The following is a 25,093-nucleotide window of genomic DNA, read 5'->3' as shown; positions in this document are numbered from 1 at the left end:
ACAAGGCCCCGCCCCTCAGGGGGACCGCACGCTGCCCGTCAGGTACAAGGCCCCGCCCCTAAGGGGGAGCGCACGCTGCCTGTCAGGTACAAGGCCCCGCCCCTCAGGGGGACCGCACGCTGCCCGTCAGGTACAAGGCCCCGCCCCTAAGGGGGAGCGCACGCTGCCTGTCAGGTACAAGGCCCCGCCCCTCAGGGGACCGCACGCTGCCCGTCAGGTACCAGGCCCCGCCCCTCAGGGTGACCGCACGGTGCCCATCAGGTACTAGAGATGCGCGGATGGGCTATTATTTCAAACGCACAAACGCATCATCCATCCGCCATCCATCTGCACCAACGTTTTTGGACCAAATTTCCAGACCGCACCCGCCCACCATCCGCAGGTTGCTTTTATACGGCAAAGCAAGGCACTGCTGACGCGAGGCTAGAAAGCTCTTGCGTGTTCTTGAAAGGAGACTGATCCAATGCAGCAAAGATATTGCAAGGCTAAACTCCCTAGTAGGATAGCCTATTGGCTATGTTGTATACCCAGAAGATCATCTGTCTCCGATCGAAACAGGGACAAAAATAAATAAATAGCCTAAATAAAAGCACATAGGCGAACCTGACCTTATCCGACTAGGCTGTAAAATGGTATCATTGTAATAAAAATCTTTGTAATTTGGAACACCATTTCAACATGCTGCTATTTAGCCTACTATTTAAGCTAATGCCTATTGCACTTTATTTTTTGTAAAAAATAAAGAAAGCCTATAAAGTCTACCGCCCAACAATGCAACATGCATGTTCAATTTTTTTTATTGTAGGCCTACATATTAACCCCAAAACTTGCCTGCTTGCCTTACAAATCAAAAGAAATTGACTATTTTTCTTTCTTAGCTGTGGATGTTATTGAGCTACAAGTTGAACTTGTTCTGAACATCTCGCGGTGCCATTGCCCAATGTCACTTCTGAGTCAAATCACTCCATAATCTCTTTTAAATTCCTTATTCCACGAGTGGTAATTTTACAATGAATTTTAAAATAAAACTACTATCGAAACAAAATAACCCAGGCTGTATCATCTTGCTCAATCACTTTTCGTCTATCCTCTTCTACCAGCATTTTAAGGGACTTGAATTTCGGGTGGAGAAATTTAATGAGTAGCAGTAGGGCACATCTTCTCATCAAGCAGGGCAGACGCGCGATTAGCGAAGACTTTTCATGTAAGGTGGGTCTACAGTCTTGGGCTCACAGTGTGTTTTGAGCTTGGTAAACCGGAACAACACCATGTAAATGGTTGGGTAACGTTCACCTTCAAGCTTGTTGATTGCTAACTTGAAAAGGGTGAGAAAGTCGATCAAGTGTGTGAGTTGACCCTGGTGGATACCATCAAGGCGATGTTCTTGGTCTCTGTTCTTTAGCAGCTCTCTTATTTCTTGGTATTGTTTCAGTATCGATTCCAACATAGTGACTTTACTGTCCCCCCACACTTCTTCAGGTATGCAACAAGCTCTTTGCAGTAATCTATCATGTCCACTACATCCTCAATGCTATCGGAATCGGTGCCCGGCATCATTTCTTTTCAGGGTAGGGTCAAATTCCACACTACACTATATCGAACGGGCGCATATCAAGAGGGCACAGGTCCGCACATGCATCTGTCAGCTTTGATTTGACATCCTGTGGTACTCTATGTGGATCTCGACGGGCGAAACTTGTCAAGGTGTTTGTGTAGGTTTGGGGTTTAGCACACTTGTGATGCACCATGTTAGACATACCCGTCTTGTGACTGTCATGAACTTAGACAGCTTTGCAGCCTTTGCAAATGACATAGCCTGCACTGGTGTCATCCTGATTCACCACTTCAAAGTTATTCCAGGCAGCACTATTCCGACCTTCTTTTTCCTTGGTTTTTAGTTCTCCCTTTTTGAGCCTTTGACGTACTACCTTCACCTGCACTGCCATCTCTGCTGATCAAGTGTTGATCAGCAGAGAAGTATTCTGCCAAAGACGTTGACGTTGCTTAGCAACCGAAGAAGCTGGGGTTGACAAGTTACCGGACTACTTGCGGAGTGATACCTAAGACGTGAATAGAGGCAAAAAATCCTCTTCCCTTCACAGCGGTCTGCTTAGCAACGGTGAATTATCAAAAATAATTCACCGCCGGCAGATGTGAAAGGGCCAATGCAAGTGAACGGAGCGTTCCACAGCATTGAAAAGTAAAAATATAGAAGAATATATATAAATATATAGATATAAGAATAAACAGAAAAATAAATATTTTGATTTTGATTCGTCAAACCGCCAATTTAATGCAAATATTATTTTTTGCCACGTCATCAGCCCGATCCGCAGTTTAGCCGCGGAGTCCGCGGCTGCAACCGCCAATCGCGCATCTCTATCGGTACCAGGCCCAGCCCCTCAGGCCCTGCCCCTCAGGGTGACCGCACGCTGCCCATCAGGTACCAGGCCCCGCCCCTCAAGGCCCCCTGTCCGGTACCAGGCCCCGCCCCTCAGGCCCCCTGTCAGGTACCAGGCTCCGCCCCTAAGGTCCCCCCGTCAGGGACCCCGGGCCCTCAGGGCCTCAGTAGCTACAGCTCCACTCACGCTGGAGGCGCGGTTTACTGAATGGACAAACACTTTTTGCGTTCCTCAAATAGCAGCCCTGGAGCTATTCTAGCAGAAGGCCGGTGTAATCATTTGTTTTCCCTTCTCACCCTGCTTGTGATGGAGATGTATTCCCCATACTGCTCTGTGTATTGTCTTTGGAGTGAAGGGCAGATAAGACACTTATCTCCAGAGCCCCATGCTTCCATTGTAGTCTGGTGAGAGAGTGTAAGAAAGGTTGTTATTTTCAGCTGAAATGTATTGGTGCAGCTGTGTTTTGGTTGCGTCAAAGGAAGAAAATACTCCAGATTTGGGACCATAAATCAGGAGCTTCCCAGCAGACGGCTGGTAGGTAGAGTACACAAAACACACATCTGAGCTGTCTTATTTTTTGTATTCCCGTATTTCTCAGAAAAATTAAAAGTTTGTCGTGTCCTGGCAGGAACAGATTAGGAAAAGGATGCAATTTACAGAAACAATTGGCAGTGTTTGGTGCTGTCCCTAAAGTAGCAGCCTAGCCACCGAGCAGAAAGCCCTGCCGCCTGTCTGCACCACGCTCATTGACATTCAGGCACTCCCACCAGGGAACCAGCCATTTGGATACTAACAAGGCGCCGTGGGATGTGGTTGAACATTTGCATTAGCTGGGTAGACTGTGGGGAATAGGTCTGGTGCCAACCCACCTGCTGGGCTGTACGCCACGAGTGGAGAGCAGAGGAAACATAGCAGTCAAGATGCTATCCGTAACTAAAAATAAAAAATATCTCCATGACTTCAAAGGCGTGGTCGGTTGTCCATGTTAATACTATGTATTATGAATTCTGTTGTCTGCTTTGTTAGAGACACTTTGTGAGCCCCATGACAATTATCGGTGTTTGTTCAACAAACTCTTAATGTGTTACTAATTATCCCACAGACAACTGATCTGTTTTCTTTCCCTGCCTTGTTTATTTTTGAAACACACATGGGTTGAGTCGTTATTTTCCAGTCTCCGTAAGATGTTGTGGTCCGCCAAGCAGCCCTCAACCGCTGCGGTCACAGGATATGTTATCAACCTAATTTCATATGTTTGTGTCGATGCCGAGTACTTGGAAGCAGAGTACTTAAACAATCCTAAACTAGCCATTGTCCACTTCCATAGGAGAGAGAGAGAGGGAGAGACATCAACGTCTTATTTTTGGACACGGCTCTGAGAGCCTTCAAAACCATAGCAGGGGGAGCAAACGGAAAACGGGAAGATGCGGGGGGGAAAGTGAGAGGGACAGCTGAAGTTGTGTGTGGCTGTCGGGAGACGCATCCCCCCCTAGCATCTTTTAGAAGTCCTCACTTCACGGTCCTTGTAACCTCATGGCTGCTGCCATGTGCCTGCTTTCCATGGCAGCCCCTAATGCTCTCTCCTCCCTCCCTCCTCAGGACCCCCACCATGGCGGGGGGCTTGTTCTCCATAGACAGAGACTACTTCCAGGAGATTGGCACCTATGATGCTGGCATGGATATCTGGGGAGGAGAGAACCTGGAGATCTCCTTCCGGGTAAACACACATATAGATGGATGATACATACACACAGTACATGTATGATACATATCTTCATATTTATCCTTTGCATTGTATACTGCCCTTATATCACTAGCATAGGCCGGTAAACACTTCACAGACACCTCCGTGTTTTGTTTGTGCATGTTTTGATGTGCTGGTATATATAGCCTTCATGCAAGCCTCCCACACGCTCCCCAACCAGTGTCTGTGGAGCGTAAGATGTCATGAAGAACTGGAGGTTGGAGTTGGCCTAAACAAATTAAAAAATATATGAAAAGTTCCATTTCATTTTGGGTGAGAATTGGTGTGAGGTGTGAGTCACTGTGAGTAACTTTTGGTTGAGGCAACCAAAAGGTGGATATTTTCAGCTTTTGAAAGTGTCCATGTTAAAAGTGTCCTAGGTAATGCCTGCCTTATTAAACCCTGCCGTGAGACATGGCTGTGTGTATTTTCTAAAGCCTGTCTTGAAAAGGCTAGAGAAAGGTGATCTTATCAAAAGGCGTGGCATCATCTAGGGGTGGGTCTCTGTTACACAGCATTGGCTGGTGTCTCTGATGGCATATCTTATTACATGATGTTATCCGGTGTCTCTGATGGCAGATCTGGCAGTGCGGTGGAACCCTGGAGATCGTCACATGTTCTCACGTGGGTCATGTGTTCCGCAAGGCCACGCCCTACACCTTCCCCGGGGGCACGGGTCAGATCATCAACAAGAACAATCGCCGCCTGGCCGAGGTGTGGATGGACGAGTTCAAGAACTTCTTCTACATCATCTCTCCTGGTAGGTGGCCGTTCGTGTGTGTGTGTGTGTGTGTGTGTGTGTGTGTGTAGTGTGTGTGTGTGTGTGTGTGTGTGTGTGTGTGTGCCTGTCCGCGTGTGTTCGTATTGAAGGCCAAAAGGGTCACAACGACACGTGATTGTAGATATGTATTGATTTAAATCGATGTCAAATCTATGCTGGTTTACCAATGGGCAATGTTTATTTACCTGATCAAATCAATACAGACGATATTTAAGAGATGCTTTGTTGCCATGGATGCAGGCTCCTGGCCAGGAGACCATCCTTATCACATGACCTCACATCCAGATCACGTGACCCCACATCCTGATCACGTGACCTCACATTCAGCTCCACCTCACGGATCAGTCCTCTAGCCGCCCACATCCGTCTCCTTACAATAATCGGCCAATCACTACGACACTGACCGTGTCGTAGTTGGTGACGTAAAACACAAGCCGCCGCTCTCAAAACAGCGATGGCGTCTCCCGAAGCAGCTAGCAACTAGCAGTGACGCTAACATTAGCAGAGTCAACTTTGTGCCGTTATGGCAATAATCTCCACAACAACCATCAAACAAGAAGAGGAGAACACAAGCAGACTTCCTCTGAACAGAGTGGAGGTGTCACATGTCAGGATGAGCCGATGGGCTGAAGGAGTCTGTCTGTTCAGGCCAGTACACCCCCCAGTACCCCCCAACCACTGAGATAGATGTGGGCGGTGAAGGCCAAAGGTCAAACAGAATGTGAGGTCACATGATCAGGGTGGTCTCCACTAGGCTGCTGCATCCAATACTTTAGAGAAGAAATCCACATTCCCTCCGGTAGTAATGTTATATTCATGAAAAGCGGATAAAGTCTGTTATGAGGGCCAAATATTTCTCTCTTTTAGAGGTGGCACATTCAGGATGGTGCTGATATAAATGTCATAAATATAATGATCATACATTATAATTAGTTCTGTCAGTTAAACACGTTATTAACGGCGTTAACGCAAACCAATTTTAACGGCGTTAATTATTATTTATTTTTTTCCTTTTTTTTTTTCTTTGGCTCAAAACAAAGAAGCAGTAGCCTGAATGCTATGTTCAAGGCAGTATGTTTGTATGTTCATCGTTTCATTGCACTATAGGCTGAGTCCTATTTTACCTTTGCACTTTGTAATTTTTTTTGTTTTGATCAGTATATGGCAATGTTGTTATCAATAAAAAAACATTTGCACAAGGCAAGCCAATGCACTTCTCCATGTTGATAAGAGCATTAAAATGAGAAAAATTTATGGGACAAAGAAATCAAGGGAGTTAACTATGACATTAATGCGATTAAATATTTTAATCGCTTGACAGCACTAATTATAATACATGGATAGAAATCACATGTTTATTAAATGCTTTGAAAACAGGATCTTGTGATGACACTATTGATGAAATTGCTATTCAGATATCCTGTTCAATCAAATTTCTAAATGTCCAACCCGAATATCAGCAACCACCACAAGCAGGTCTTCAATGCTCCGGAGCATTGTGGTATTGTTTGACCCCTTGTAATATGGGGCTTATGAAAGCTTAAACGACAGATTTTAAATAGATTTAATCCTTACACATCGTCAATAGAGTTGGGAACTTTTTGGCCTTCCGTGTGTGTGTGTGTGTGTGTGTGTGTGTGTGTGTGTGTGTGTGTGTGTGTGTGTGTGTGTGTGTGACTTGGTGGCTGAGTGACAAGTGAACATTAACTGGGTGTCAGTGTTATGTTACTGTCATTACCTGAGTCTGTAGGGCGGGGCTCAGAGACAAATATCAGACCATGCGGTGTCTTTAAGCCTGTATTGAGACATCCGCACACCCACACATGCATGGATAGGTGTATTGCTCATGAAGAATTATACTTCCATGCTGTTGTGTACGTTGAAATGAAAATATCAATGTTTATCCCTTATTGTGTGTTTGTTTGTGTGTGTGTGTCTGCCTGTGTGTATGTGTGTGTGTGTGTGTGTGTGTGTGTATGTGTGTGTCTCGGCCTGTGTGTGTTTGTGTGTGTCGGCCTGTGTGTGTGTGTGTGTGTGTGTGTGTGTGTGTGTGCGTGTGTGACTCATCCAGGCGTGACCAAAGTAGACTACGGTGACATCACGTCTCGGTCGGCTCTGAGACAGAAGCTTCAATGTAAACCCTTCAGCTGGTACCTGGAGAACGTCTACCCGGACTCTCAGATCCCCCGCCACTACTACTCCCTGGGAGAGGTACCCTCACACACGCCCCACACTCGCTCCATGATTCACTCCTTGAATGAAGTCACTTCACAGGCTTGCTCCAACCAGTGACAAACATGGGCGTGATCCTCTGAATCGACCCTCATCCTGTGAACGTGTTCTGAATGACGGCTGCCGTTGTCTCGTTCCTCCCCCAGATCCGTAACGTGGAGACCAATCAGTGCCTGGACAACATGGCCCGCAAGGAGAACGAGAAGGTCGGGATCTTCAACTGCCACGGCATGGGAGGCAACCAGGTGAAGGGGAACAGGGAGCATCAGGTTGTGAACAATGGCTCAGTAGAGTCATTGTCATGCAGAAGACATATGTCAGGTCCTTTAAATCATCTGGCCTCGTTATGCTCATGATTGCCCTTGCGAAAAAATTGACTCTCGATCGATTTTCTTTTCTCTCAATATAAATGAGTAAAAGGAAATAAAGTCAATCTTCCTGACGGTATCCCTTTGATTCAAGACTGACGTAGAAATGATGGTGGTAATTAAAGGAATGATTGATTGCTAATAACATGTCGTTTGTGTGAAGGTCTTCTCTTACACGGCCAATAAGGAGATCAGGACAGATGACCTGTGTCTGGACGTGTCCAAACTCAACGGGCCGGTCATGATGCTCAAGTGTCACCATCTGAAAGGAAACCAGCTCTGGGATTACGACCCTGTGGTGAGCACACAGCCGGACAGGCAGACAGGGCAGACAGGGCAGACAGGGCAGACAGGGCAGACAGGGCAGACAGGGCAGACAGACAGGGCAGACAGACAGGTAGACAGGGCAGACAAATCTTTTCATGGTCTGAAATTGTTTTAATGCCAATTTGATTTGTGTTGCAATTCTGTAAATATTGCATTACTGTATATGTTATGTATGTATGATATATGATATCCATATATGATTCTTTCTGTTCCGGTTGTGGTTGGAGTTATCCAGGTCCGTAGTTATTTTTTAAATGAGGATGTGGCTGAACAGAACAGGAACAGAGTTTATGTATATTGACCCTCATGGCTTAACGAAAAAGTCACCTTTTTGTCAACGTGACGATACAAGTTTTTCGAAAACCAAAGAAACGTGGCTGGCATGAATCTGTGTGTAGAAGCTGACCCTCCCCATGCGTTGTGTGTCTGTGTGTAGAAGCTGACCCTCCCCATGCGGTGTGTGTCTGTGTGTGTAGAAGCTGACCTCCCCATGCATTGTGCGTCTGTGTGTGTAGAAGCTGACCTCCCCATGCGTTGTGTGTCTGTGTGTGTAGAAGCTGACCCTCCCCAAGCGTTTTGTGTGTCTGTGTGTAGAAGCCGACCCTCCCCATGCATTGTGTGTCTCCTTTGTGTAGAAGCTAACCCTCACCATGCGTTGTGTGTGTCTGTGTGTAGAAGCCGACCCTCCCCATGCATTGTGTGTCTCCTTTGTGTAGAAGCTAACCCTCACCATGCGTTTTGTGTGTCTGTGTGTAGAAGCCGACCCTCCCCATGCGTTGTGTGTGTCTGTGTGTGTAGAAGCTGACCCACCCCGTGCGTTGTGTGTGTCTGTGTGTAGAAGCCGACCCTCCCCATGCGTTGTGTGTCTCCTTTGTGTAGAAGCTAACCCTTACCATGCGTTGTGTGTGTCTGTGTAGAAGCTGACCCTCCCCGTGCGTTGTCTGTGTGTGTAGAAGCTGACCCTCCCCGTGCGTTGTGTGTGTCTGTGTGTAGAAGCCGACCCTCCCCATGCGTTGTGTGTCTCCTTTGTGTAGAAGCTAACCCTTACCATGCGTTGTGTGTGTCTGTGTAGAAGCTGACCCTCCCCATGCGTTGTGTGTGTCTGTGTAGAAGCTGACCCTCCCCATGCGTTGTGTGTGTCTGTGTAGAAGCTGACCCTCCCCATGCGTTGTGTGTGTCTGTGTGTAGAAGCTGACCCTCCCCATGCGTTGTGTGTGTCTGTGTGTAGAAGCTGACCCTCCCCGTGCGTTGTGTGTGTCTGTGTGTAGAAGCTGACCCTGGTGCACGTGAACAGTAACCAGTGTCTGGACAAGGCCAACGAGGACGACAGCCAGGTGCCCAGCGTCAAGGACTGCTCGCACGGCCGTGCCCAGCAGTGGCTGCTGCGCAATGTCACACTCCCGGAGATCTTCTGAACACCTTCCCCGCACATACACACACAAACACACACACACACACACACAGAAGCCCGAAGCGAGCGGGGCAGCCACCCAGCGGAGTCAGGAGCCAGGAGGACAAACGGGACGGTACTACCTCTGGAAGCTCCTGCTCTCCCCAGCCCCCCCACCCCCCCCCCCATGGCCTGGCCCTCTGGGCGGGGTTCGTTTTTAAACATTATGTTGTAGATGTGACCTGCAGAAGGAGACAGGGACTTGCTCCTCCGTGTGGCGAGGAGACGGGCGTCGGTGAGATGCTGTGTCCACTGCTTCCCCGGACCACAGAGTCCAGCCCCTCAACCCGTTACTTTGTTTACTGATCGCCTCTATTGGAAGAGTGCCTGCCTGTTTATCTGTTTGTTTTATGGATGTATGAGCGTGTGTGTGTGTGTGTGTGTGTGTGTGTGTGTGTGTGTGTGATAGGGAGGGGGCGGTATTCTGGGAAGAATATATGACAAGGAGTCTGGTGGCTATAGTTGTTTCTTATTTTAATTTTATTTTGTAACAGGGATGAGATATGCACTCCGGTGAAGTCAAATGAAGAAGTGTATTTGTGTGTGTGTGTGTGTGTGTGTGTGTGTGTGTGTGTGTGTGTGTGTGTGTGTGTGTGTGTGTGTGTGTGTGTGTGTGTGTGTGTGTGTGTGTGTGTGTGTGTGTGTGTGACAGGGACAGTGATCCTGTATGCCTCTATATATATATATAGATATATATATATATACAGTTTATATATATTTCTATATAGACTGTGTGAAACCATCCTCTGCAGCAGTGTTTGTCTCCCTCTAGTGTTGCCAGATCCAACCTACAGACTCCAGCCACACCAACCAGAGAAATAATATCACAGGGCTATAGGACATTAGAGAAGACCCAAAAGTAAACATAGGAGCAGTGATATAGGATGGAAACATGAGGATGTTTCTGATATCTTAAAATCTCTAATGTCTTGTCTAATGTTTTTTGCTTTGTTTGAATTGTTTCCCCCCGTCTTTGTTTCTGCGGTCCTGTAAGGAGCACCACAGAGCCGTTACTGTAGTAGTTCAGATGTTGTCTTTAGAGATGTTGAACATATATCTTGTACACACACTCCGCATATCGGACTGCTGGCCACTGTCTGAGGGCTGTTGACCTATCGGAGCCTCTGGTGTCTGGCTCAATGGAGCATCGCATCCCGTTAGGAGAGCAGCAGTGATGTCCGCCGTCGCTGCCTTCTCGTTAATTCTTCCTCATGGCTCTTGGAAGAAGCACTCCGAGGGCTCCTTTCTCCAGTGGAGCGTGTGAGCGTGCATGTGGACGCGTTGGTGAATGCGTGCGTGTGTGCGTGAATGAAGCCCGATGCTAACCCTAGCCAAGCTGCTTCCAGGTCACCGAGACTGAGGTCTCTTCTGTCCTAGCGGTTACAGTTTTTTTAAATTATATATATAGATATATATAAGCACACGGCGCTCCTAACATAGTTTTAACAGCGGACCACAATTTGCTCTGCTTCCATTGTACAGAAAGGGCAAAACAAAAAAAAGAACAAATCTTTTCTCAGATTCTGAATGCAAAGGTTTCTCCGCTGCTGTGTGTGCTTGAGGAGCTCGGCGGGTCGGACTGAGGCCGGCCAGCGCAATAATGACGCCTTCCTCCTCCGCTCCCGCTCAGCAGGAGGTGGGGGGAGACCGGGGGGTTCATGCGGTCCTCCGTAGGAGACGCATGGAGGACCACAGGGAAAGAGGTTCACTGGCGGTCCACGTAGTAGAGCGAATCAGCAGACATATCCCCATTCTTAACCGCATATCTCACAGTACAGATATACTTTTTACCGTTTTTTTTAGCTGTTTTTTTTTTTTACAAGAGAGCAGCTAGGCTCAATCAGTGGGTTTATCTGCGTATCACTCATTCATTGCTACCATCTTTTTCATTTTTATTCCTCCTCTCTGCCTCAAGTGAGAGAAGTCATTTCACAGAAAAAAAAAAATCGTTTTTACTATTTCAGCCTTCTCCAGTGGAGAAGGGGTTTACACATAGGTCGGACATTTCATTGGTTCATCTTCGGTGATGGACTTGGTAGCGGAGGGTGTTCAGCAGACTGGCGTCTGATGATTGGCTGTATGGTGAGGAGACAGTATTGTTTTGAGTGCTCTGATTTGGGGAAGAAAACACCCAGGCTTCCACACTGAGCTGATCCAAATGTTGTAGAAAATAAAAGTGAAAAGGTTTACAGAATAAAACCAAGCTGTATCTTTTTTTGTGGTATTACAAATAATGTGATAATAGACGGGGACACAGTGACAGCGGTAAAATATTTAATTTGTATTTTGTTTAAACCACCTCAGTGTGTCCATTGTCAATACTTAAGACTAAATGGAGCAAAATGGCGAAGCTGCCCTGAGAAACTGAACAGAGGATGGGCCGCTGTGCCCTTGGCTGAATCAGCCATTAGAGAAGACATTATTATACAGCAGTATATTTTAAATCATGTCAACCTGAAACTCCTTCACAAACTATTCTACTGAAAAACGTGACACTCGTGCACACAAGAACAGTGTGGTGTATCTGGTAATCAAGGTAAAATAACCTGTGCAAAACAATGTGGCATGCCAGTGGTAAATGCATTGATCCTGCCTTGAGCACTAAGGATGGATCGAAGGAGTGAATCAGCCGGTCAGACCACGCTACACTCAGGACAGGGAGACCAAAAAGGGAAAGCTTTATTTTTGTTCAAAATAACTTTAAGAAAATAAAATGGAGCCCAGTTGGTAAAATGGTAATGTTTATTAGATCTGTGCACGTATAAAAACATCACAGAAATCTTCTACCGCACATTAACATTACATTAGTGAACCAGTGGAACGAGTCGCCCAACGACCGTACCGAGACGAGTCCCAGTGTGAGTGAGAGTGGGAAGCCAACACAGTAGGCATTCATGAGAATATGTGCATCACATACTAATGAATCACAAGTTATTCATTAAAGCTCCAAATGATGTAAACAGTTCCTTAATATTCAGTCATAAAAAAAATAAAACATCCTATTCAACTGTGTTGGTGTTAACGCCCAGTAAAGTGAATTTGTTTTTTTCCTTAGAAATACTGGAAGATGGTATGCACATTAGTGTCTGGCATCAGATTTATAATTCACCTGGCCTAATTCTTAATATAACCGTGACATGGGCCTTATCCTCATGGGTAGACTGATAGAAATTAGGCAGAAAAGTGCTTGTAGAAGGAGTCAGCCAAGCTGTAGTCTTAGCAACACAACACTACGTGTTGAAACAGACCGAGCCATTGCTCAGCTAGTTTGTGTGTGTGTGTGTATGGATACCTTTGTGTGTCTGTTGTATACAAACACGTCAAGACAAAAGAAAATCAGACAGCAAAATAAATCCTCCTGAAATATTACAGAACTTATTATTTTCTACCTTTGTAAAAAGTCACCTAATCAAGACAAATATCGCCGTGGCTACTTGCGTCATGTACAGCAAAAGTAGCAGATATAAACTATGGTTGTTAAATAGGGTCAGCAGTACGGACATTAAAACAGAAATATAAACAAAAGGGTACCAAGACCCTGGTCCAGGGGGTATGTGGAAAAAATGAAGCTGTTGAACCAATACCAGAGTAGAACGTAAAAAAAAGACTTATTCTCTATAAATATATATAAACATTGCTTCAGGAGGAAGAGTTCGAGCCAAACAACTTGTAATATAAATCCTGCTTGATCCAGCTGGACGCCAAGAGAACGAGGTAAGGGCAGCGCCGACCAGACCACGCAAAGCAGCCTCCTCACACTACATTTTGATCATCAAATTATCTCTAATTAATTTGGCATTCCCAATCAAATTATGGCCAAATCATTTTCTCATAGCATTTGGCCATTTGTCAGAATAAGAACATTAACATAGGCACTGTGTTCTCCGAAAATTGGATTATTCCACTATTAAAAATAGCAAGCTTGTAGTAAATGGTCTCCAAAGGCCGGCCTGCCCTCTAGAATCTTGTTTTCATCACGTGTGTCCTCTGGCCAGAGAAGTTGCCGTCATGGATTAGCGAACGCTCCGCAGACGACTCGGTGAGGGCAACCCCTGAAGGGTGAAGACTAGAAGACTGCGACCACTGCCTTACTCACGGGCCTTCTTCGGAACGGTGGGAGTCGTGTCTAGGAACACCCTGCACGTGACACACAGGAAAACACGAAGATCCCCCACAAAGATTTATCTAAATACTATATATATACACAATTATATTCCCTGGAGGTTAACTGCGCTCCTTAAATCAAGCATTATTTATAGAACTGCTCACTCTATGAAAGAGACAATAAAATAGTTGTAAAAAAATATCAGTAAACACCGGGAGAATCACAGAGATACGGTACACAGGGATTTGCGCTAACACAATAGAAAGTGCTGAACAGGGTATCAACCAATCAGGAACAAAGAAACAGTGGACAATGTGCATGTGCATGTGCCGGTATGTGCGCGTGCGCGTGCGCGTGCATGCGTGCGTCTGACGGTACCTGCCAGGCCCGAGCGGCCAGGAGGGCTGCACGGGAGTGGGCTGGGTGGAGCTGGGGCTGGTCAGCATAGCGCTGTAGATGTTTGCCGCCACCACCAGGATGCACAGCAGGATGGGCCCGATGATGGCGCCCTCCAGGCCCAGGTAGTAGGCCCCGCCGGCCACCGCCAGGCCAGTCAGGTAGGGGTGCCCGCCCCTGGAAGGGAGGAAGAGACCGGTCAAGGAATGCAAGCGACGAGAGGACAGCGTAGAGGTGGTTGGGAGGTTTGAGTCCCGGCTGAAAGGCCTGCACCCCTAACCCTCTCCCTGCGCCTCCATGGCATACGGCTCAACTCAAAGCCGTTCACTTTGGATAGGAGCGGCTGTAGTAGAAACTACAACAAGGCAAAAGACGTGTTATATGAATAGGAATATTTTGTAGATTATGATACAAAACACACAAAACCCTCACATATTAGTGCAGTATGTAAATAGCCTGGGCTTGTTGCAGAAATATAGAACGGTTGCATACACACTGGTGGCCGAGTGGAGACCGAGACAGAAGCTCACAGAACCAGATAAGCTGATAGGAAGTACAGGCTGCCAAGCTCCCTGGCTGGCTTTGTCTCTGTCAGCACCAAACACAGTCTGTGTGGAGAGATGGGGCTTCACAGGGGGCTGTAGGAATTCAACCGGAGCCAGGGACCACTGGCGTCCAGCCAGACCACTGGTGTCCAACACTCCCAGGCCCAGAGACGGTCAAATGAGTCTCAGAGGCAGTGCCTTAGCAGAGTGCTACGGCCTGCGCTGAATCTCCTGCTCACTGTCTCTCCTGCCCTCTGTCTCTCCTGCTCACTACTGCCCACAGTCACTCCTGCTCACTGTCTCTCCCGCCCACTGTCTCTCCTGCCCACTGTCTCTCCCGCCCACTGTCTCTCCTGCCCACTGTCTCTCCTGCCCACTCTCTCCTGCCCACTGTCTCTCCCGCCCACTGTCTCTCCTGCCCACTGTCTCTCCTGCCCACTGTCTCTCCTGCCCACTCTCTCTCCTGCCCACTGTCTCTCCTGCTCACTACTGCCCAGTCACTCCTGCTCAATATTTCCTACGGTCTCTCCTGCTCACTACGGCCCACTGTCTCTCCTGCTCACCACAGCCTACTGTCTCTCCTGCTCACTACGGCCCACTGTCTCTCCTGCTCACCACAGCCTACTGTCTCTCCTGCTCACTACGGCCCACTGTCTCTCCTACTCACCACAGCCTACTGTCTCTCCTGCTCACCACGGCCCACTGTCTCTCCTGCTTACTACGGACCCAACTGTCTCTCCTGCTCACTGTCTCTCCTGCTCGCACAGTGGCAGACATAAGGTGACGCACAACACACGCGCCAAACAGGCATGAACACACACACACACACACACACACACACACAAAACTCTAGTGCATATACAAACACACTCACTTATACCAATACACCTCCATTCATACACAAACAGGCTTCATTGAATCGACTGCGCCGCACCCTGAGATGTCCGAGTAGATGGCCGTGTCCACAAAGTAGGTGGGCAGCAGGTGGCAGACGAGCAGCAGCAGGGCCTTCACGCCCTCCCCCTGGGCCAGCCACAGGTCACACACGGCCGGCAGCGCCGCCCAGTAGGTCCCCAGGAAGGGCACCGCACCCAGGATGGCAGCCAGAGCTACACCGGGACAGGGAGAGAGACAGGGAGGCAGGGAGACAGGGAGTCGGGGAGGCAGGGAGACAGGGCGGCAGAGAGACAGGGAGGCAGAGAGACAGGGAGGCAGAGAGGCAGAGAGACAGGGAGACAGGGTGACAGGGAGTCGGAGAGACGGGGAGATAGGGAGGCAGAGAGACAAGGAGACAGACAGAGAGGGAGACAGGGAGGCAGAGAGAGAGAAAGAGAGACATGGAGACGGGGAGACAGAGACGGGGAGACAGAGACGGGGAGGATGTCGCATAGATATGGTTACCGACTTTGGTCGAGAAAGGCATAATGAGCTGTGTATCGCAATGAAAACAAAGGAATCCAGTGCACCCACCGGACGGGATGAAGACGATGTTGATGCCGAATATAGTGTGCGTCAGCCAGGTGTAGAGGCCGTAGAAGGCAGCCATTTTCAGAGAGGCGTCAAACACACCTCTAGCATAAGACACACAGAGACACAGGTCAGGCACCTCTTACCACCACAAACCCCACACCATTCAGGCTCCAGCGGGGCGTGGCAGCGCACCTGATGGCCTCCTCCACCGACTGGCCGATGATGTTTGAGGATGGCCCGGGCTGGGACAGGGGCGTGAGGTTGATGATCCACTTGACGGGCTTGTAGTACTCCCCGCTGGAGCTCAGCAAGTAGAACAGGGTGGTGAGGAAGATCACCTACACACAAAGACACAACGAGACACATTCAGCACGCCCTCCAGAACCAGTCTTGCTGATTCCAACCTGAAGAAGGGTCATTCACTCTGCACACAAGATCACCCTTCTAAGGGGTCCTAGACTCTTAATGGGACCCTTTTGTCTGTTGAAGGGCAGAGGGTTCAGGGATCTGTCAAGTCCTCCCACGACCTGAACATGGACCCAGGAAGCCATTGGAGAAGGGAAGTCTGATGGCGTCACTACAACAGACCTTAAACAGGACGTTAAGAGGCAGCAGCCCTCACCAGACTCAGCACAAAGTTGAGCAGTGCCGTGCCGCTGTGGAACAGAACGGTCAGCAGCGTGGTGGTCGTGGAGATGAGAAGGCCCACGTTGCGACTCATCACCACCCATAAGGACTCCAGGATCTGTCAGGGAGAGAAGTGTCAGCGGCAAGCACTCATCCTGAAGGCTAGGGTTGTGTGTAGGGATGGGAATTGATGAGAATTTCACGATTCCGATTCCGATTCTCTTATCGATTCTCATTGGGTGAGAAAATAAGTACAAATGTGTTTGTTTGTATTAAATCTCTTTAATATCTGATCAGAAGTGCGTCTAGAATTAGGAAATTGTACATTTTCAAATCAATTGGTCTGGACAAAAAAAGATATGTTTAGCTTTTAAGCCCAAATGCCGTCATTATGTGCCATATAACTAAAAATACAGACTGAAAACAGTCAAGTAAGAGCTTGTGCCTTTTGGAATGCAAACAGTGCTCATTTGCATTCAACTTGTAACAAAATTCCACTGACATCAACAAAATGAAGTATTGATTAGACAGAGATTTATTAGATGGGCCTACCTAAGGCGAAAGGCGAAAGGTTAAAGGCGCCTTTAAATTAAATGTATTATTATTATTATTATTATTACTACCTAATAAACCGTTGGAAACCATAGCAACGCCGGTAAACAAACCCCGAGAAGCCCAATCCCTATGAGAGCTCCCAACGCTACGGCCATCCGGAGGCGCACAGAGCTGTTGGCCGTGATATTTTATATAAAATTACATTATATTATATACACTATCATATATAGAGCTCCGGAAGTCGCAAACTGCAACTATCACTTTCTCCTCCATGTTGCAGTTCACCCCGGACTGCACTGCACTGAGTTTGACGGTTGAACGCTGATTGGCTGTTACGTTACATATGTCACTCAGTTGTCACGCTGTTGAACGCTGATTGGCTGTCATTACGACAAAAACTTGTCGCCGGTTTTCTCTCGCGAAAAATTCGCCCGATAGGCGTCTCTACGTTCACTTTGTATGGGATCTTGTCGCCTCATCGCGTTTGGTGTGAACGCACAATGCGCTTCTTCCTCGGCGGCACCATGTCTGCTGCGTTCTGAACCAAAACAAAGCAGCGTGTGTGTGACGTAATGACGCATTTGCCGCGACCGGAACCGATAAGCGGAATCGTTAATGATGCCATGGAATCGGTTGACTCGGCACCGGTTCTGAACAAGAACCGGTTCTCGATTCCCATCCCTAGTTGTGTGACACTAGGGGGGGGGTTGGCCTGTGGGGCAGACGCACCGACAGCAGGGTCTCGATGTTGTCCTGTGCGAAGGAGGCCACGTCCTTCCAGTCGAGGATGTCCGTCCCCAGCCAGCTGTTTTGCCTCTGGGCAGACACCTTGTGGCCGCGCGGCCGGCCCGACTGGGTCACGTTCTGGAACACAAGGCGCTGCTTTAGGGCACTTTACAAAACAACATGCAGACCATCTACTGTATTACTGGAGCGGGGACATTTGGTGCCGCAAAATACCCTTGGGAGTTTTCGAAGAGAAGGATTATTTTATCATTCGCTCCATATTCCACAGAATTATAGCCACTTATTTACAGAAGAACAATACAAAATACAAAACATACATTTTGAAGAAGTCTTAGTTTTATGGGCCATTTTACTTCCATGTGAATGCAGTGTGATCGGACACTACCCACCCGCTCCCCCAGTTACCTTCACAAACCAGGAATGGTACAGTCTGTCCCAGAGCTCCAGGACCTGCTTCTCGATGACGTCTGTGTGGTTCACCTTGTCTCCCAGCATCTTATGAAGCTGAGCAGGAGGAACACAAACCCCCAACAAGAGACACGACACATGATCACTCCCTTTCTTACTCTGCTTCAACCTGTCGTGTTCCGACGGTGCGTCAGTTCAAACCCTCACCTTCTGCGTGATCCACTCCCTCCCGTGCTGGTAGACGTTGGTGGCTGCCGAGTTCAGGACCTTCTGCACCACGCAGGCCTCCGGCAGCCAGCTAGAGAGGGCCACCAGGTCACCAGGAGGCATCAGGAGGTCCAAGGGTAGAGAGCACAGGGGGGAGAGTTCACCAGGGGGTCCGCGAAAGGGGCTGGGACTCCATCAGCGCTACCTCCACTCAAGGTACAGGTGGGAGACCCCCAAAGCGCTGAGGTCTATACCGACAGTGGTCAGCGAGCGATCATTACTGAGTGAGTGGTGAGCTGACACTAGTATTGGGTGGGGGGGAAGTGAAGCTAGGCAGTTGTGTTTCTTGAATGGAGCCCCCTGCCATGCAATATTAGGGCAGTAGGGAAAGAATGGACGGACACACAGTGGACGCAACGCTGATGGCTCCGAGGGGGGGGGGCACTCAAGGGTAACAACGGGGTAACAACAGGGAGGAGAGGACATTGGAACCGGTGTTTGACAAACTACGGAGACAGAGGCTCAGGGGGAGAGGGGGAGGGGCGGCAAGGCTGCCCCCCCGCTGAGAGCTCGTACTTGGCCCACTCGGGGTGGTTGGATACTGTCTCGTTGATCAGGTTGCTGGTGACGTCGATGATGTGCGCGCTCTCGTGGTGGACCTAAAATGAGCAAGAGAGACCAAAGCTGTTGGAGCGTATTACACGACTGACCTCGACATGGATCGCCCCTGACTCTGTGACCGGGAGTGACATCAGAGCCCTGAAACACCACGGTATCGGAGGAGCCCCAAACGTCTGCTGGAGCCACTTCATTATCAATGTATCATTATATTTGTCTTACTTTGTATGGTATCACTGGTTATTATCCCTGAGACAAAAATACAGCTCAACATGTTTTTCCATCCTTCTAAACTACTACAGCAAGCATGAAGAGACCAGATAGAGACGTACCATGGCAGTGAGGAGCAGAGCCATCAGCAGGGTCCCTGTCACCAGTAGGAAGATGATGAAGATGCTGATGATTTTATCCAGGGAACGTTCCAACCATACGATCATCTGGACAGAGGGGAGGGAGATAGAGACAGAGAACAGTAGGAGTTATTATTATTAGAGACCAAATACATCCAGTGATTGGACACATGGAGAAACCGTTCTTTTGAAGCTGATTAGGGGCCTGGGCCGGATTCTATGCTGTCATCTTGGACCCTGAGGAAGAGGCTCACTGAATGGACCAGAGGTCAATAAGCATGACACACACATACACCAACACACATGACTGCATTGATGCACGTGCATGTTTGCTTGCTCGCTAATTTATTACGGTAGTACGTAGTACGATTCTAAAGGAAAGACTTATGAAGAATTATGTTATATATATATATTTAGAAATATATATTCTGTGTCCAAAAATAGATTCCAGGTTTCCCATTGCTCCAACCTTTATGTAAGAGCCAACATAAAGCATAGTATAGCAGTATAGCAGCATATTTTGTAATGCCTGTGTGTACTTCTGTTTTGAAGTTGGTGTTAAGATTTAGTTCTTGACGTCAGTGACAGGACCAACGCCGGGTGCAAGTGATAGTGATGCTGAAACTCGGTGCTGTACTGAGGAATAGGAGCATTTGACTATCTGCATTAGACATGTTAAGGCATAACCCATGTGTTCACTTGAACTGTGGGAAGGCCGACCTATTGGGTTGATCTTCCCTCCCCAACACTAACAATCTGCCCCTTCCCTAGCAGAAGGCCTTCATCAATAGGAGCCCCTGACAGTGGTTCCCCTCTAAGTCCACGTGTTAACCACGCCCTAGGTCAGATTAGAACATTTAAAGTGACCCCTACATAGTAAGAGGCATTCTATTCAGTGGTAAATCAAGATGTGAAAACATCCCTTCAGCACGAGGGGAAACACTACCCAGCCCACCATCCAAACAAACCTGTTAACCCGCACAACTGTGCCTGGCTTTGTTCACAACAACCAATCAACCATGCAGCTCACACATTCTGAAGCCGCCCAGCCAATCATCTCAAGCTAGGGGAGGGGCTAAGGATCCGATGAGCTCCCATGGCCCCTGCCTTGGCTTCAACGACACAATTAAAGCAAGAAGCATGGCGGGGGTAGGGGGGGGGAGGGGAGAGGGCGTGAGAGGGTGTCAGTGGAGGGCGAGAAGGACAGAAAGCCTGGATGAGGGGTTGATGACAGTGGATGGTAGAGCGTCAGGCCAGCTGCTAACAGTGTGCTCACACGTACGCACGCACACTTCCTCTCGCCACACCTCTCCCTCTCTACTCATGAACTCCCCCGACATTACCTTCTCGTTAAGCCATTGCCAGAGCTTGGGGAAGAGACAGAGAGACACGAGGGTTATTATCTGAGCTGTTTTGTGTGGGTCAGTCATCCTAGGGAAATGCGAAGCACCCACCTCTGTCTGGGTGCAGGCAGTACAAGAGGAAGGAAGACACAGACAGGAGCAGGCAGGCTTCCACACTGGAGTGGCAAAACAATTGATCCTTGTTTTTAGATCTATGTCACGACACAAGGATGTGTCCATATAAGGTCATCGTGTCATTGTGTGGTCCTCTCTGGGGTCTGAAATACAGCATTCACTGTACAGCAGACAGCCCAGTTCTGCTTTCCAACCACAGCCCCTGTTTGTCAAGTTGGTCTGTGTAGGTGTGTGTAATATTATGCATGGATTCGTTTTGGTATGTGTTGTTGCATGCTGTGTCGCAGAGCTGGCAGAGTCACCTCAAGAACATGAAAACATTTGAAGCCTATTTTTCTTAAGTCAAACAGTGTGGAGGCAGAGAAAAATGTTTCAACAAAATCATCTAGAGTATTGGAGCACCATTAAATTAAAGAAAAGAGTCTGCTAGCTGCAAACTATGGCAACCTGATCTTGCATTATATGTTTTACTATTTTTATCACAGCTCTGGTCCCTGGTATTCTTTTTGATTAACATACATTGAGGACTGGTTTCTGTGTATATATTGTCAATTTGGAATAACATTTAATTTTGGAATAACATTAACATTTGAATGAAATTATGGAAATTAAATTGGTTTAAAAGATGAGTTGATTTTTTAAATTGTTATCCCAGAGGATTACAGACAGTACCCTAAACCAATGGACTGTTACCCTGCACCAATTACCTTGGTGTCACTGCGGAGCATGAACTGAGCCAGCCCTTTGATTGGTCCAGGCAGAAGGGCCTCCTGTCGCTCACGCGCAAACTGCTCAAGCACCGCCCACCAGGAAGCCAGCCTGCGCTCTGCAAAGCCCTTCAGGCCAAAGCGAAGCACCAGCTTCTTTATCACCCAAACTAGAACAGAAACACATGGCCTCATTAACAGTGTCTGTGTGTGTGTGTGTGTGCGTGTGTGTGCGTGCGTGCGTCTGTGTGCGTGCGTGTGTCTGTGTCTTTGTCTTGTCTGTGTCTTGTGTGTGTAGGTCTGTGGGTGTCTTACCAGCCACAGGGATGGGAAGGAGCTGCAGGATCCACAGGTTGAGCCAGACCTGAACCAGCACGAAAGCCCAGACCAGCAGCACAAAGTAGATATCGCTGGCTCTCTGGGAGCGCTTCACCTTGGGGAAGAGGGAGCTGGGGACCGAGCGGGAGGCACTGGGAAACCCGGGGGTGCTGTGAATAGGACCGGGGCCCAACGAGTCCACACCAGAGTCTGGGGTGGGTGAGTGGGAAGAAACCATGAGCAGGAACGATCAATGTGAGCATGGCATGAGAATGGTATTCATCCATGGAATTGGAAATATCTAATTGCGTTTGACTCGGAAAGTAATGATGACAAGACAAATGATTATAAATAATTATTGTGGCGAATATTTTCTCACTTTGTCCTATAAACTCCCCATATGAAGAGTGAAATGTGTCATCATATAGTTTTTTATTCTGTATAAGTATGTATTATAGAGGAGAAACTACACGGTCAAGTTGTCCACAATCAAATATACAAAGAAAACCAACAGGTGGGGTAAAAGAAAGAATGAAAAAAAAAAATAAGACGAACTAACTAACAAACAAAGCGACAGTCAGACATCCAAGAGGTCAGAGGGCGGACCTGTGGCTGGGTCCCCCGTCTGGGGCTTCATGCGGAGGTTGGAGCAGGAGATGGCCATGTAGATGGTGTTGGCAGCGAATGACAACACCTGCCCGGACAACTCTCCTAAAGACAAAGAAATAGCTCAGTCAGCTTAGGCCTGCAGGACAAACGGAGACAACCTGGATGTCAAATGTTTGCATCTCTGTACGTGTCTGTATTTGGCTGTATGTGCTTTAAGGTTGGATTCCACTTCAGCATGCATGCATAACCCTCATCCCCAGGCGGTTATAGGCCTCTCCTACTGAGTGAACGCTGGCTTAGGTACACCATGACAAGAACTATATTGGTAGTTCTCACTAGAGGAAACAGCTGTTTTCAAAGGGGACACAACTGGCCAGAAAGTGATGACTCATCAATGGGGGTCTCAATCATAGTGTGTGTGTGTGTGTGTGTGTGTGTGTGTGTGTGTGTGTGTGTGTGTGTGTGTGTGTGTGTGTGTGTGTGTGTGTGTGTGTGTGTGTGTGCTCACCTTTACCAGGGGCTGGTGGCTTCTCCTGCGAACCCACAGCCAGCAGTATGACTACGACCACAAATACGGGGACTCTCCACGAGCCGGTGAGAGACACTAGAGAGTGGGAGGAAATGGTTTGCGGCTCAGTAAACAAACAATAATGTGGTTGGCCTTGCTTTCACTCTCTCTTTCTCTCCCTCTCGTCTTGACATTCAAAAATCTCCCCGTCACTTTTGACATTTCCGACCCTAAGTTTAACACCATGTACACTGCTGCTATAAATACTGAGGCATGCATTTCCTGAGTGTGTGTGTGTGTGTGTGTGTGTGTGTGTGTGTGTGTGTGTGTGTGTGTGTGTGTGTGTGTGTGTGTGTGTGTGTGTGTGTGTGTGTGTGTGTGTGTGTGTGTGTGTGTGTGTGTGTGTGTGTGTGTTTAAAGATTTCGTTTTCCTTCAGGAGCAAGCTTGCTCCTAATGTTGGAGCCTTGAGTCCGGCAGTCTCTGAGACTGCAAGGGTGTGATGCTTCACATATATAAATGACTTGACCTTGGCTTAAAAAATAGATGCTGGTTTTTCATCTACGCTTCACCAAAACAGGTTCTCCCTCCACTCCAAACACCAGCCCCACTCCTGCTCACCGAGGTAGAAGAGGAGGACAGCCCAGACAGGTACAGACACGGCCCGCAGGTAGCGCTCCGTGCTAGGGCTCCACTTGAAGGCTACCGCCAACATGTAACCCCCCACCACCGTGCACACCTGGGGGGAGAGAGAGAGCGAGAAGAGAGAGGTGATAATAGAGTCATTTTAACACAATTTTGAAATTGTGTTAAAATGAAAGGATGTCTGAATTCTCTGCTGAATAAAAAGTTAGAGCCCCCTACCCTACATTCAAAAGAGCAGTTATAACACTTTAATACTGCTCTGTTACGCAAATACGCCCTTAGTTTTGAATTGGCTCAGTTTAATCAACGAGGTCTAACCCCAACACACAAAGACATCGTAATTGAATACAGCATCATACTCTATTTATAGGGACAGGCTCTGAGTACTCTATTGCCGTCTTTAAAGGGGCCGGCCTTCTAAGAATGTACACTGTATTTCATAATCTGTAAGTTTGACGGTGCTTGGGGCATCTCAAACCACGCGATAGACTACATTGTGAAATAATAAATCATACATACTGACGTTGCTGGAAAACCGCTCAGTTATCTTATCATGCCAGAGAAGCTTGCAGCCTTGCATAATCAATGCTTGGAATATGGTTTACATGTATAAAGCGTGGTCGCCTCAACCATCCTGTAGTGTACTGCCTCCTATGAATCCAATTAGTCCCCGTTGTTGTTACTGGGACGGGGGGCGTGCCCACCCCTGACTCTCCCGGACACTCACCCGGGCCCTGACTCTTCCCAACACTCACCCCTGACTCTCACCAGCACTCACCCCTGACTCTCCCGAAACTCACCCATACGGAGTGGAAGCAGTCCAGCGCGCTCCCGATTACTGTGCAAACGTGCCCGATGATCACCTCCATGCCGATGACTCTCCAGAACAGGTAGAAGAAGTAGATCAGCGGGGCCCCTGCCCCGATCACCAGCAGCACAGTGAGCCGCTCCAGTACCAGTTTCCCCAGAGCATCGATCCCACGGTTGACACACCACACGGGGACCAGCAGCGTCCCGACCACGATGGGCGTCCCAGTATCCTGGAGGCCGCTCAGCCACGACCGGCCCAGGCGGGCCAGGGAGTGCTTGAAGGGGTGGAGGAAGGTGCCGCACAGCACGGCCCACAGCAGCGGCCGGAGGAAGGCTTCCAGAATAAAGTAAACTAGGACAGTGGCTCCGCAACAGCTAGCCACGAAGATCATAGCCCCCGTGTTGTAGAAGGCCTGCTTGATGTTCTTGTCGAATTTAAGGGACGACGGCTGGGAGAGTAGTTGGCTCATCATGCCGACTGCTGGCTGGACGCTCTCGGAGAAGGAGGCGAAGTAAGGCCGGGTTTTGGGAGGACTCGCTGGGGGAGAGACAGCAGCTGTCTCCTGCCCCGTATCCTCCTCATCTGCCATCTTCTCCGGTTTCGCCCCGTCTCCCGGTCGCCCGCTCTCAGCAGCGGTCCGACCGGGAACAACTTGTGACGTACGACCGCCGGGGAAACATTCGCAAG

General features: G+C 48.3%; 2 protein-coding genes and 1 long non-coding RNA gene across 5 annotated transcripts in view; 2 read left to right on the top strand and 1 right to left on the bottom strand.

The window, feature by feature from the left end:
• The window catches only part of galnt1 (UDP-N-acetyl-alpha-D-galactosamine:polypeptide N-acetylgalactosaminyltransferase 1), a 48,653-nt gene extending 39,228 nt beyond the window's left edge, over positions 1 to 9,425 (top strand). For both annotated transcript variants that reach the window (XM_060066124.1, XM_060066123.1), the window contains 6 exons: positions 4,002 to 4,119; positions 4,726 to 4,906; positions 6,999 to 7,138; positions 7,306 to 7,404; positions 7,691 to 7,825; positions 9,123 to 9,425. In XM_060066124.1, coding sequence (XP_059922107.1) covers positions 4,002 to 4,119; positions 4,726 to 4,906; positions 6,999 to 7,138; positions 7,306 to 7,404; positions 7,691 to 7,825; positions 9,123 to 9,269 — 820 coding nt within the window. In that variant the 3' untranslated portion in view covers positions 9,270 to 9,425. The remainder of the gene's footprint in view (positions 1 to 4,001; positions 4,120 to 4,725; positions 4,907 to 6,998; positions 7,139 to 7,305; positions 7,405 to 7,690; positions 7,826 to 9,122) is intronic.
• On the top strand, positions 5 to 3,690 carry LOC132468390 (uncharacterized). The gene is made up of 2 exons (XR_009528217.1): positions 5 to 174; positions 218 to 3,690. It is a non-coding gene; the product is annotated as an uncharacterized LOC132468390 (long non-coding RNA).
• A 1,706-nt stretch (positions 9,426 to 11,131) lies between the features above and the next one.
• Positions 11,132 to 25,077, bottom strand: tmem245 (transmembrane protein 245). 2 transcript variants are annotated; one of them, XM_060066119.1, is made up of 18 exons: positions 24,396 to 25,077; positions 23,572 to 23,689; positions 22,953 to 23,048; positions 22,442 to 22,546; positions 21,833 to 22,045; positions 21,518 to 21,687; positions 20,676 to 20,699; positions 19,315 to 19,419; positions 18,941 to 19,023; positions 18,365 to 18,455; positions 18,155 to 18,253; positions 17,732 to 17,866; positions 16,443 to 16,565; positions 16,013 to 16,158; positions 15,821 to 15,921; positions 15,285 to 15,459; positions 13,788 to 13,982; positions 11,132 to 13,441 (listed from the first exon to the last, which is right to left on the bottom strand). In XM_060066119.1, the coding sequence occupies exons 1-18, from the start codon at positions 24,993 to 24,995 to the stop codon at positions 13,393 to 13,395; spliced, it is 2,628 nt and encodes an 875-aa protein (XP_059922102.1). In that variant the 5' UTR covers positions 24,996 to 25,077; the 3' UTR covers positions 11,132 to 13,392. The 2 variants fall into 2 exon arrangements, with proteins under 2 accessions (XP_059922102.1, XP_059922103.1); XM_060066120.1 differs by lacking the exon at positions 20,676 to 20,699 and having other exon boundaries at positions 24,396 to 25,076.
• Between the last annotated feature and the right edge of the window lie 16 nt (positions 25,078 to 25,093).

The sequence above is a fragment of the Gadus macrocephalus genome, chromosome 11 (genome assembly GCF_031168955.1).
Source record: "Gadus macrocephalus chromosome 11, ASM3116895v1".
Classification (NCBI taxonomy): Eukaryota; Metazoa; Chordata; class Actinopteri; order Gadiformes; family Gadidae; genus Gadus; species Gadus macrocephalus.
Note: the sequence above shows the minus strand (reverse complement) of the source record. Positions and strands in the feature narration are given on the sequence as shown.